This window comes from Eubalaena glacialis, chromosome 10 (genome assembly GCF_028564815.1).
Source record: "Eubalaena glacialis isolate mEubGla1 chromosome 10, mEubGla1.1.hap2.+ XY, whole genome shotgun sequence".
Classification (NCBI taxonomy): Eukaryota; Metazoa; Chordata; class Mammalia; order Artiodactyla; family Balaenidae; genus Eubalaena; species Eubalaena glacialis.
In genome coordinates this window covers 90613883-90623677 of record NC_083725.1, presented here as the reverse complement: position 1 = coordinate 90623677, position 9795 = coordinate 90613883, and the positions used below count along the sequence as shown (strand labels likewise).

Genomic DNA, 9795 nt, shown 5'->3' with positions numbered 1-9795 from the left:
CTTTCATGGCTGGTGGTGACACCTGTGTTCCATCACTGGAGGCAAGGCAGCGGCCATATAAGAAGCCAAGACCAGCAGGTCAAGCTGTCCAGAGGTTAACAAACATCATGTCCACTTATCAGTGTTGCATGCATCTTGGTTCTACCTTTTCTAGTTATTAGTCAAAAGCAAGGAGTGAGGAGAACTGATCCACGGACAGGGGTAAGCTATGCTTGCAGTCCTTGGGAGTATTTATTTGGGGCAAGAGCAACTTGGTGGGGGGTGGAACTAGATTTTCTTTTCATTTGGCACATTCTTGGGTTTGGTATCATAATTTATGTATTAAAAGAAATGCTGAGATCACCAGGTTGGTGAGGTCTGGAAATTGGGGTCACGTAATTCTGTAATAAGAGTAAACAAAAGAGATCTTTGAAAATATGAAGCCTCTTCCCAAGCATGCTAAAGACAGTCATATGCAGTCATGAAAAATGAGACCCTCCAGGCAACAGAGCAGAAACATGTTTTTTTTTTTTTTTTTTTGGCTGTGTTGGGTCTTCGTTTCTGTGCGAGGGCTTGCTCTAGTTGTGGCAAGCGGGGGCCACTCTTCATCGCGGTGCGCGGGCCTCTCACTATCGCGGCCTCTCTTGTTGCGGAGCACAGGCTCCAGACGCGCAGGCTCAGTAGTTGTGGCTCACGGACCTAGTTGCTCCGCGGCATGTGGGATCTTCCCAGACCAGGGCTCGAACCCGTGTCCCCTGCATTGACAGGCAGATTCTCAACCACTGCACCACCAGGGAAGCCCCAGAAACATGTTTTGAGACAAGTTTTATTTGAAACACAACCTTTATTTGAAACAAAAGCTTTATTTAAAAGAAGCCTTACTTGAAGAAAGACTTTGATACAAAACTATTTGAAGGCATTCTGGAGACTCTCACAGATGGGCAAAAGAAATTAGATCATATATGCAATTGGACAGAGGAGATGCTTTATTTGAAAAAGAGAGAGCATGGCTACAACATCTAAAAAGTTGGCACTGTATATGACTACAAAGAGAAGAGAACTCTTGTGTTAAAGAAATTAATGTGTTACTGACATGGCTCATGGCCTGTGAAGACAAATAACCTTGCCATATCTTATAAAATACACTCACTGGAATCTTATCGACAGGAGATTCAGTTTCTATTCCGGACACTCTGCCTTAAGATACGAAGCCTTGACATGACCACATCCCAGTCGGCATAAGCTCCTTCTAGATGGCGGGATATCTCAGTTCCTGCTTCATAGCTCTGTCGGCCATGAAGTAAGCGCCAGTTATCAAAGGTAATCACATCACCTAGACAAAAGATTTTTTTCAATATGAATATAATTCTGTGTGTAAATGATTTGCTGAGCTAGAAAATGTAAACTGCAAAATAGCATTGCTACTTGGTTCACATCAAGACACAATATGTTTATTTCTTTACATAAAACTGCACATTTGCTTTTTCATACAAATCAGGCCCACTGAATGGAGACTGCTTTAGACCTTTTGACATTTGAACTACATAGCTTGGGGGGCACTTGTAGACACTTTTATAATTCTTACTTAAAGTATTATCTCTGTATAAAACTTTTGAATTGTTCTTCCTGATGGTTACTTATCTCTTACTCAGAATTGTTTTTTTTTTAAATTGAAGTATAGTTGATTTATAATATTGTGTTAATTTCTGCTGTACAGCAAAGTGATTCAGTTATATATACTTTTTTTTAATATTATTTTCCATTATGGTTTATTACAGGATATTGAATATAATTCCCTGTGATATATAGTAGGACCTTGTTGTATATCCATTCTATATATAATAGTTTTCATCTGCTAACCCCAAATATCCAATCCATCCCTTTCCCCAACCTTCTCCCCATTGACAACCACAAGTCTGTTCTCTATGTCTGTGGTCTGTTTCATTTGTGTCATATTTTAGATTCCACATATAGGTTCATTTGTGTCATAATTTAGATTCCACATATAAGTGATATCATATGGTATTTGTTTTTCTCCTTCTGACTTAAGAAGTATTTATTTCTACTTTAACAGCTTCAAACAATTATAAGGATAGTGACATTCTTGGTTTGTCTTTCATGTTCCTAGTATTTTATGTACATAATTTCTATGCCTCATAAAAATCTTGAAAGGAGAGTATTATCTCATATTTTCATACATGAGAAAACTGAAGCTCTGAGCAGTTGAGGCACTTGCCAGGAGATACACTGCCATTGAATGGTGAAGCTTGAATTCCAACTCCTATTTTGGGGGTATTTTTCTCCCATGGTATTTCCATTTTACATGTTACTGCTCTTAAACTCAACTTGGTGTTGACTTCATAGCAGCGGATTTATGGAGATTTCTAGTATTACCTTATTATACCAAAGATCAATTCAAAAAATAATCACACATGAAAAGTATCTCCACTTGGCCCAATCAGCAGGAGGGAGAAATTATGCTTTTTATTTTAGAAATCAAAAGCCTCAAGTTTGATATCACTTCATTGAGTAGAGATGGTCCAGAAAAACCATAGTGCTTTCTGCTCCTTTATCCAAGTGGCTGGAATACTTCAAGTACTACTTTATTTCAGGTAGCACCACGTTTGCCAGATCAGATAAGTGTAATGAGTAAACCCTACTCATGTACTTTAGAGTGAGGCTCATGGAGATAATTTTATTTATTTACCAAGATAGAAAAATTAAGTACAGGTTTCAGTTTGTATTGATTGGCTATCAGAATAGAAAATATAAGTCATCAGTCTTCATATCAGACATGAGATTTTATTTGGTCTGTAGCTTGTCTTTCAATATTTATTCTTTAGGTTAGAGGTTATTAAATTTTGGTGTGCTTAAGGATTACCTAGGAACTTACTAAAATGAGTATTTTAAAGTCTGGAGAGTCAATTTAGAGGAAGGGTAGGGGCCAGGAGTCTGCTATTTAAGCAAGTTGGCTGCTCACCAAGATTCTGATGTTAGTGTTCCACATGCCATGTTTGAGAAACACTGCTCTAGATATTGTGCTAAATGGTTAAGGTTGAAGAAAATCCATTCTTTCAGTTGTCTGAGAAAATGTGTTCACTGACCTGGATTCATCTTGAAAGTAAACTTGAATTCTTTACAATTCATGAGGTCAACAAACTCCTTCAGAGCAGCATAAAAAGGCTGAACTCTTTCAACAGGTATGTCAAATATTGTGTCTCTAGTTGCATTATTGAAGTTGATGCGAACCACTTGGCCTTTATCATCTAATCTATTTTTCAAAGAGAAAAAGTTAAAATATAGAAGTCATGAAGTATCTTTTTACATTTGTAAGGGTCATTTCATCTTGGAAGATATTTCTGAAATACAATATTAAAGAATCCAAACACATGTACAGAAGATATTAAGGTTATCTGTGGTACAATGTATTCATTTATTTTTTTTCACATATTCATTTAGCAAGAATTTTTTGAAATCTTACTACATAAGTGCCAGAATTGATTCAAATTAATTTAAAATAAATGTTTCTGAGAAATTCCAGTTAAAATTTGTTTGTTTGTTTAGGAAAATGAATTCATTCTTTATTCTTTAAAACAGTAGCTTTTACATATTATTAACATATTTTACATATGTTTGTAGCTTTTTACAAACAGTAGTTTTTACATATTTACATTTTACATATTTTACATATTAAAATATTTTTATGTTACAGTTCATAGGTCAATCACTTTATATGTTTCATCTATGGAGGTTTTAAATATGATTTTACTGGAACAATATTGGGAAGAAAAATTTGTTTTTTAAAAATTGGAAATACTCTGTTCTATTTCACTCCCTAGTTTATAGATGGGGAAACGGAGGCACAGAGAAAGAAGAGTCTAGCCTGAGGCACATTCTTTCTTTGGATCTTTCCATCTATACTATGCATCTTAGTGTATAGGCTTCTAGAAGACTGATACTGAATCTCATTTAACGTTGTATTCCCAGCAATTAACATAGATCCTGGATATAACAGGCAGTTATTAAATATTTGTTGCATATGTAACTTTGTATATATTTTTTCAGTACATTTAGAGAGTACCAAGGTCTTTTTAGTACCTTGGGAGATCCTAATATTGTGATCTCTATATTCTTTCTTAGAATATAAATCATGATCATGACAATGTAACATAATACTGTTTTCAATGTAACAAATGATAACATTATTTCTAAATTTAAGTTTGCTGGTTATAATTAGCAAGGCATGACCATTTAGCCACAGAGACAAAAGGAAGAGACAAAATTTTTTTTTTAGCTTATTCGGAAGGTGGACTTTTATCCAGTTCTAAAACATCAACCAACTTTACCTTTTCTTTAGGTACAGGAGGGATGGATAAAAACTGAAGGTGGGCAAGGATGGTGACAAAGTGCCAAGAATTACTCCTGGGCCAGCTTAGGAGGTGGTAATGTGAACCCACAGCTGACTGATGGGTCAAACTGAACAGACTGTCACATGTTCCAGGGGTTGGTGACACTGATTTGGGGTCTAGATTACACTTAGCTGGCTGCTCACACAGAGTGAACCATTATCAACAAGCTAGGTTATGGGAGGAAGGATGCAATGGCCTGTGGTATACAAAGTATGGCTATCTGGGCCCCTGTGCTTTGTATCTCAGATTAATAGTCAATCCTCTGAGCCAATGGCAAGTGTAATGATAAACTCTAAGAAATAGTGATTAGCAGCAACTCTTTGTTTATTGAATAGTGACTGAAAACTACCTATTGAACCATATAGGGAAAGGATGTAAGAAAGGAACAGGTTTTCAAAAAAGGCTCTTAGAACTTGAATTTATATATATTGATAAAATACAAATATGATTGAATAGGCAGTGAAGGGCCCTCCCCTGTTGCCCCATCTTCTCCACATAGATAAAGGATGCTCTGTGGCCTGCAGGTTGTGGCTTTATGAACAAAGAATCAAGGAAGAGGTCAGTCAGCAGAAGAGACTGTGGACCTCTGGGTTTGAGGGGTACAAAGGACAGTGTTTGGCCTTTCAATTGTCCCATTAGTGTTCATACTGCTGGTTTCAGACCACTTTCACAGTTTCTGAGGGCATTTTGCCTTTTCATCTTATCTTTAAAATTCTAGCCTGACTGCTCCTGACCCACATTCCCTCCTCTCACCTTGCATTATTTTCCGTACATATACCAATGACACCCTTTGTGTCATCCTCCATGATACTGACAAGTATGTCACATCTTTGAAACTTCTTGGGGTCTTCCAACCCAGCCACTCTGGTGATGTTTCTTTTTCCACTAACACCGTAATTCTTGCATGGAAATGGTTATGCTAGTTATGAGCTCTCTCTTTTGGAGTCCATGTATGCATCCTCACATATCTTTGAAAGGAACTTCGTGATTCATTAATCTCATGAAATCAGAATTGTGTGTCCCATGGTACATTCTATTAAGTTTTCATTTCCCAGAGTTCACACATGTGGGCAAAAATAAGCAATTTCTCTGTGTGTGTACGTGTGTGTAACACAGCCTCTGTCTCTTTTCACCTGGTATCTACTTTCTATATGAGAAAATAAGAAACAAATTTGTTATTTAGCATTCTCAGTAATGACCTGAGGAGAAATAGAAAGTAAATTTAGTTATGAGGTCTAGAGAAGATGTTATCCTGAGGATTGAAGAATGTTAGAGGAGATGAGTGGCTGGCATCTTGAAGATCAACCTAAAATGCAAAATTGAATCTTAGTAAGCAGGATATTCTGTGTGCAAAAACAGAATGAAAAGAAGGTCTTTATGTAGGATTATATGCTGAGGAAGGGTAAAAAGCCCCCAAAGATGAGGAATAACCAGCTATGTATTAGCTATGCATAAAGGACAAGCATTTAAACATAAACAAGCAACATGGTGACTGCAAATTAGTAAAAGCAAAACATCATCAGTGATGCCAATAAAAGAACCCAAGGAGAAGACTGTAGAATCATCTCCTACAATCCAAGTGGATGCTGTGGATACGCCTTGTTAGTTAAAATATTATTTCTCATTGAGAGATGTGATGTGAATTTGTTGTGAGAATATCACTATGGTCTTGCCCACCACATCACATTTTATGCAAGAAAAATTTATTTCAGACTTTAAAAGCATCTCAAATCTTGCAAACGGATTATGTTCCCTCCTTGCTTTGGTCTTTAGAAACTCAGAGCTGAAATTAAAATCTATCACCAGTAAATGTGTTGGATTATGAAAATTATGGCTAGCTAAAATTTATTCTGCCCTTTCTGATCCAGGCACTCTGACAGGGCTGTCTGTCAGATAATTCCCACTACAATTGTTATGTGGTAGGTATTAATATCACTCCTTTTTTTTTTTTTTTTTTTTACTGACAATTACTCCTTTTCGTGGCTTAGCAAGAATAAGTCACTTGACCAACAACTCACAGATAAAAAGAAGAGTTGTGTTCATGTGACTGAATTTGTAACCAGTAGGATGCAACACTATAGCTTAATCTCACTATTATTTTCGTCCTAGTTACTTTGTTTTTTATTGTACTGCATGATTCTTAACTTTCTCAGCAGCCTCCAAGATCTTTTTGTATTAGATAGGACATAAGCATCTCAAAAGACTTAAAAGATTTGACCACCAGGAAAATTAACCCAAACACTCAGGGGACCAAGGCCCTTGATTAACTGAAAACTCTCTTTGTTTCATCTCCTGTTGTTAAAAATACATTTTAAGTGAATTAATGTTAACCACTTGATATTCTCTAGGGATATCCTTGAGACCTTGATAATGGCCAAATTCTGGAATTTTATTGCAAAAAATAACAAAAGCAAATTATGATGATAGATATTCAGTTAATCTCACTCAAGGAGACCTTCAAGATGGCGGAAGAGTAAGACGCGGAGATCACCTTCCTCCCCACAAATACATCAGAAATACATCTACATGTGGAACAGCTCCTACAGAACACCTACTGAACACTGGCAGAAGACCTCAGACCTCCCCAAAGGCAAGAAACCCCCCACGTACCTGGGTAGGGCAAAAGAAAAAAGAAATAACAGAGACAAAAGAATAGGGACGGGACCTGCACCAGTGGGAGGGAGCTGTGAAGGAGGAAAGGTTTCCACACACTAGGAAGCCCCTTCGCGGGTGGAGACTGCGGGCGGCAGAGGGGGGAAGCTTCGGAGCCACGGAGGAGAGTGTAGCCACAGGGGTGTGGAGGGCAAAGTGGAGAGATTCCCGCACAGAGGATCGGCGCCGAGCAGCACTCACCAGCCCAAGAGGCTTGTCTGCTCACCCGCCAGGGCGGGCGGGGGCTGGGAGCTGAGGCTCTGGCTTCGGTCGGATCGCAGGGAGAGGACTGGGGTTGGTGGCGTGAACACAGCCTGAAGGGGCTAGTGCGCCACGGCTAGCCAGGAGGGAGTCCGGGAAAAAGTCTGGAGCTGCCGAAGAGGCAAGAGACTTTTTCTTACCTCTTTGTTTCCTGGTGCGCGAGGAGAGGGGATTCAGAGCGCCGCTTAAAGGAGCTCCAGAGACAGGCGCGAGCCGCGGCTATCAGCGCGGACCCCAGAGACGGGCATGAGACGCTAAGGCTGCTGCTGCTGCCACCAAGAAGCCTGTGTGTGAGCACAGGTCACGATCCACACCGCCCCTCCCGGGAGCCTGTGCAGCCCGCAAATGCCAGGGTCCCGCGATCCAGGGACAACTTCCCCGGGAGAACGCACGGCGCGCCTCAGGCTGCTGCAACGTCACGCCGGCCTCTGCCGCCGCAGGCTCGCCCCGCATCCATACCCTTCCCTCCCTCCCCCTGCCTGAGTGAGCCAGAGCCCCTGAATCAGCTGCTCCTTTAACCCCATCCTGTGTGAGCGAAGAACAGACGTCCTCAGGCAACCTACACGCAGAGGCAGGTCCAAATCCGAAGCTGAACCCCAGGCGCTGTGCGAACAAAGAAGAGAAAGGGAAATCTCTCCCAGCAGCCTCAGGAGCAGTGGATTAAATATCCACAATCAACTTGATGTACCCTGCATCTGTGGAATACCTGAATAGACAACGAATCATCCCAAAATTTAGGCAGTGGACTTTGGGAGCAACGATATATATATATATTTTTTTCCTTTTTCTCTTTTTGTGACTGTGTATGTGTAGGCTTCTGTGTGTGATTTTGTCTTATAGCTTTGATATGACCATTTGTCCGAGGCTTCTGTCTGTCCGTTGTTTTTTTTTTAGTATAGTTTTTAGCACTTGTTATCATTGGTATATTTGTTTTTTCATTTGGTTGCTCTCTTCTTTCTTTTTTTTATTACTTTTTAATTATTTTATTTTTAATAATTATTTCTTATTTTAATAACTTTATTTAATTTATTTTTTTCCTATCTTTCTTTCTTTTTTTCTTCCTTTTCTTCTGAGATGAGAAGGTGGGAGAGCTGAGGTCAGGACATTGGTCCACTAGAGACCTCCTGGCTCCACGTAATATCAAATGGCGAAAGCTCTCCCAGAGATCGCCATCTCAACGCCAAGCCCCAGCTCCACTCAACAAACAGCAAGCTACAGTGCTGGACATCCTATGCCAAAAAACTAGCAAGACAGGAACACAATCTCACCCATTAGCAGAGAGGCTGCCTAAAATCATAATAAGGTCACAGACACCCCAAAACACACCACTGGACGTGGACCTGCCCACCAGAAAGACAAATCCAGCCTCAAACACCAGAACACAGGCACTAGTCCCTTCCACCAGGAAGCCTACACAAACCACTGAGCCAACCCTAGCCACTGGGGGCAGACACCACAAACAAGAGGAACTATGAACCTGCAGGCTGCGAAAAGGAGACCGCAAACACAGTAAGTTAAGCAAAATGAGAAGACAAAGAAACACACAACAGATGAAGGAGCAAGGTAAAAAGCCACCAGACCAAACAAATGAAGAGGAAATAGGCAGTCTACCTGGAAAAGAATTCAGAGTATTGATAGTAAACGTGATCCAAAATCTTGGAAATAGAATGGAGAAAATACAAGAAACGTTTAACAAGGACGTAGAAGAACTAAAGAGAAAACAAACAATGATGAACAACACAATAAATGAAATAAAAAATTCTCTAGAAGGAAACAGTAGCAGAATAACTGAGGCAGAAAAACGGATAACTGACCTGGAAGATAAAATAGGGGAAATAACTACTGCAGAGCAGAATAAAGACAAAAGAATAAAAACAATTGAGGACAGTCTCAGAGACCTCTGGGACAACATTAAACTCACCAACATTCGAATTATAGGGGTTCCAGAAGAAGAAGAGAAAAAGAAAAGGATTGAGAAAATACTTGAGGAGATTATAGTTGAAAACTACCCTAATATGGGAAAGGAAATAGTTAATCAAGTCCAGAAAGCACAGAGAGTCAAATATAGGATAAATCCAAGCAGAAACACGCCAAGACACATATTAATCAAACTATCAAAAATTAAATACAAAGAAAAAATACTAAAAGCAGCAAGGGAAAAACAACAAATAACCTACAAGGGAATCCCCATCAGGTTAACAGCTGATCCTTCAGCAGAAACTCTGCAAGCCTGAAGGGAGTGGCAGGACATATTTAAAGTGATGAAAGGGAAAACCTACAACCAAGGTTACTCTACCCAGCAAGGATCTCATTCAGATTTGACAGAGAAATTAAAACATTTACAGACAAGCAAAAGCTAAGAAAATTCAGCACCACCAAACCAGCTTTAAAACAAATGCTAAAGCAACTTCTCTAGGCAGGAAACACAAGAGAAGGAAAAGACCTACAATAACAAACCCAAATGAATTAAGAAAATGGTACTAGGAACATACAT

At 39.4% G+C, this 9795-nt stretch overlaps 1 protein-coding gene across 2 annotated transcripts in view; it reads right to left on the bottom strand.

Moving 5' to 3' along the window:
• Positions 1-863: 863 nt before the first annotated feature.
• Positions 864-9795, bottom strand: part of BBOX1 (gamma-butyrobetaine hydroxylase 1) — an 80624-nt gene continuing 71692 nt past the window's right edge. Inside the window, exons 6-7 of one of the 2 annotated variants that reach the window (XM_061203175.1) lie at positions 3084-3250; positions 864-1312 (exon numbers count right to left, since the gene is read on the bottom strand). In XM_061203175.1, coding sequence (XP_061059158.1) covers positions 1152-1312; positions 3084-3250 — 328 coding nt within the window. In that variant the 3' untranslated portion in view covers positions 864-1151. The remainder of the gene's footprint in view (positions 1313-3083; positions 3251-9795) is intronic. The other variant, XM_061203174.1, reaches the window with a different exon arrangement.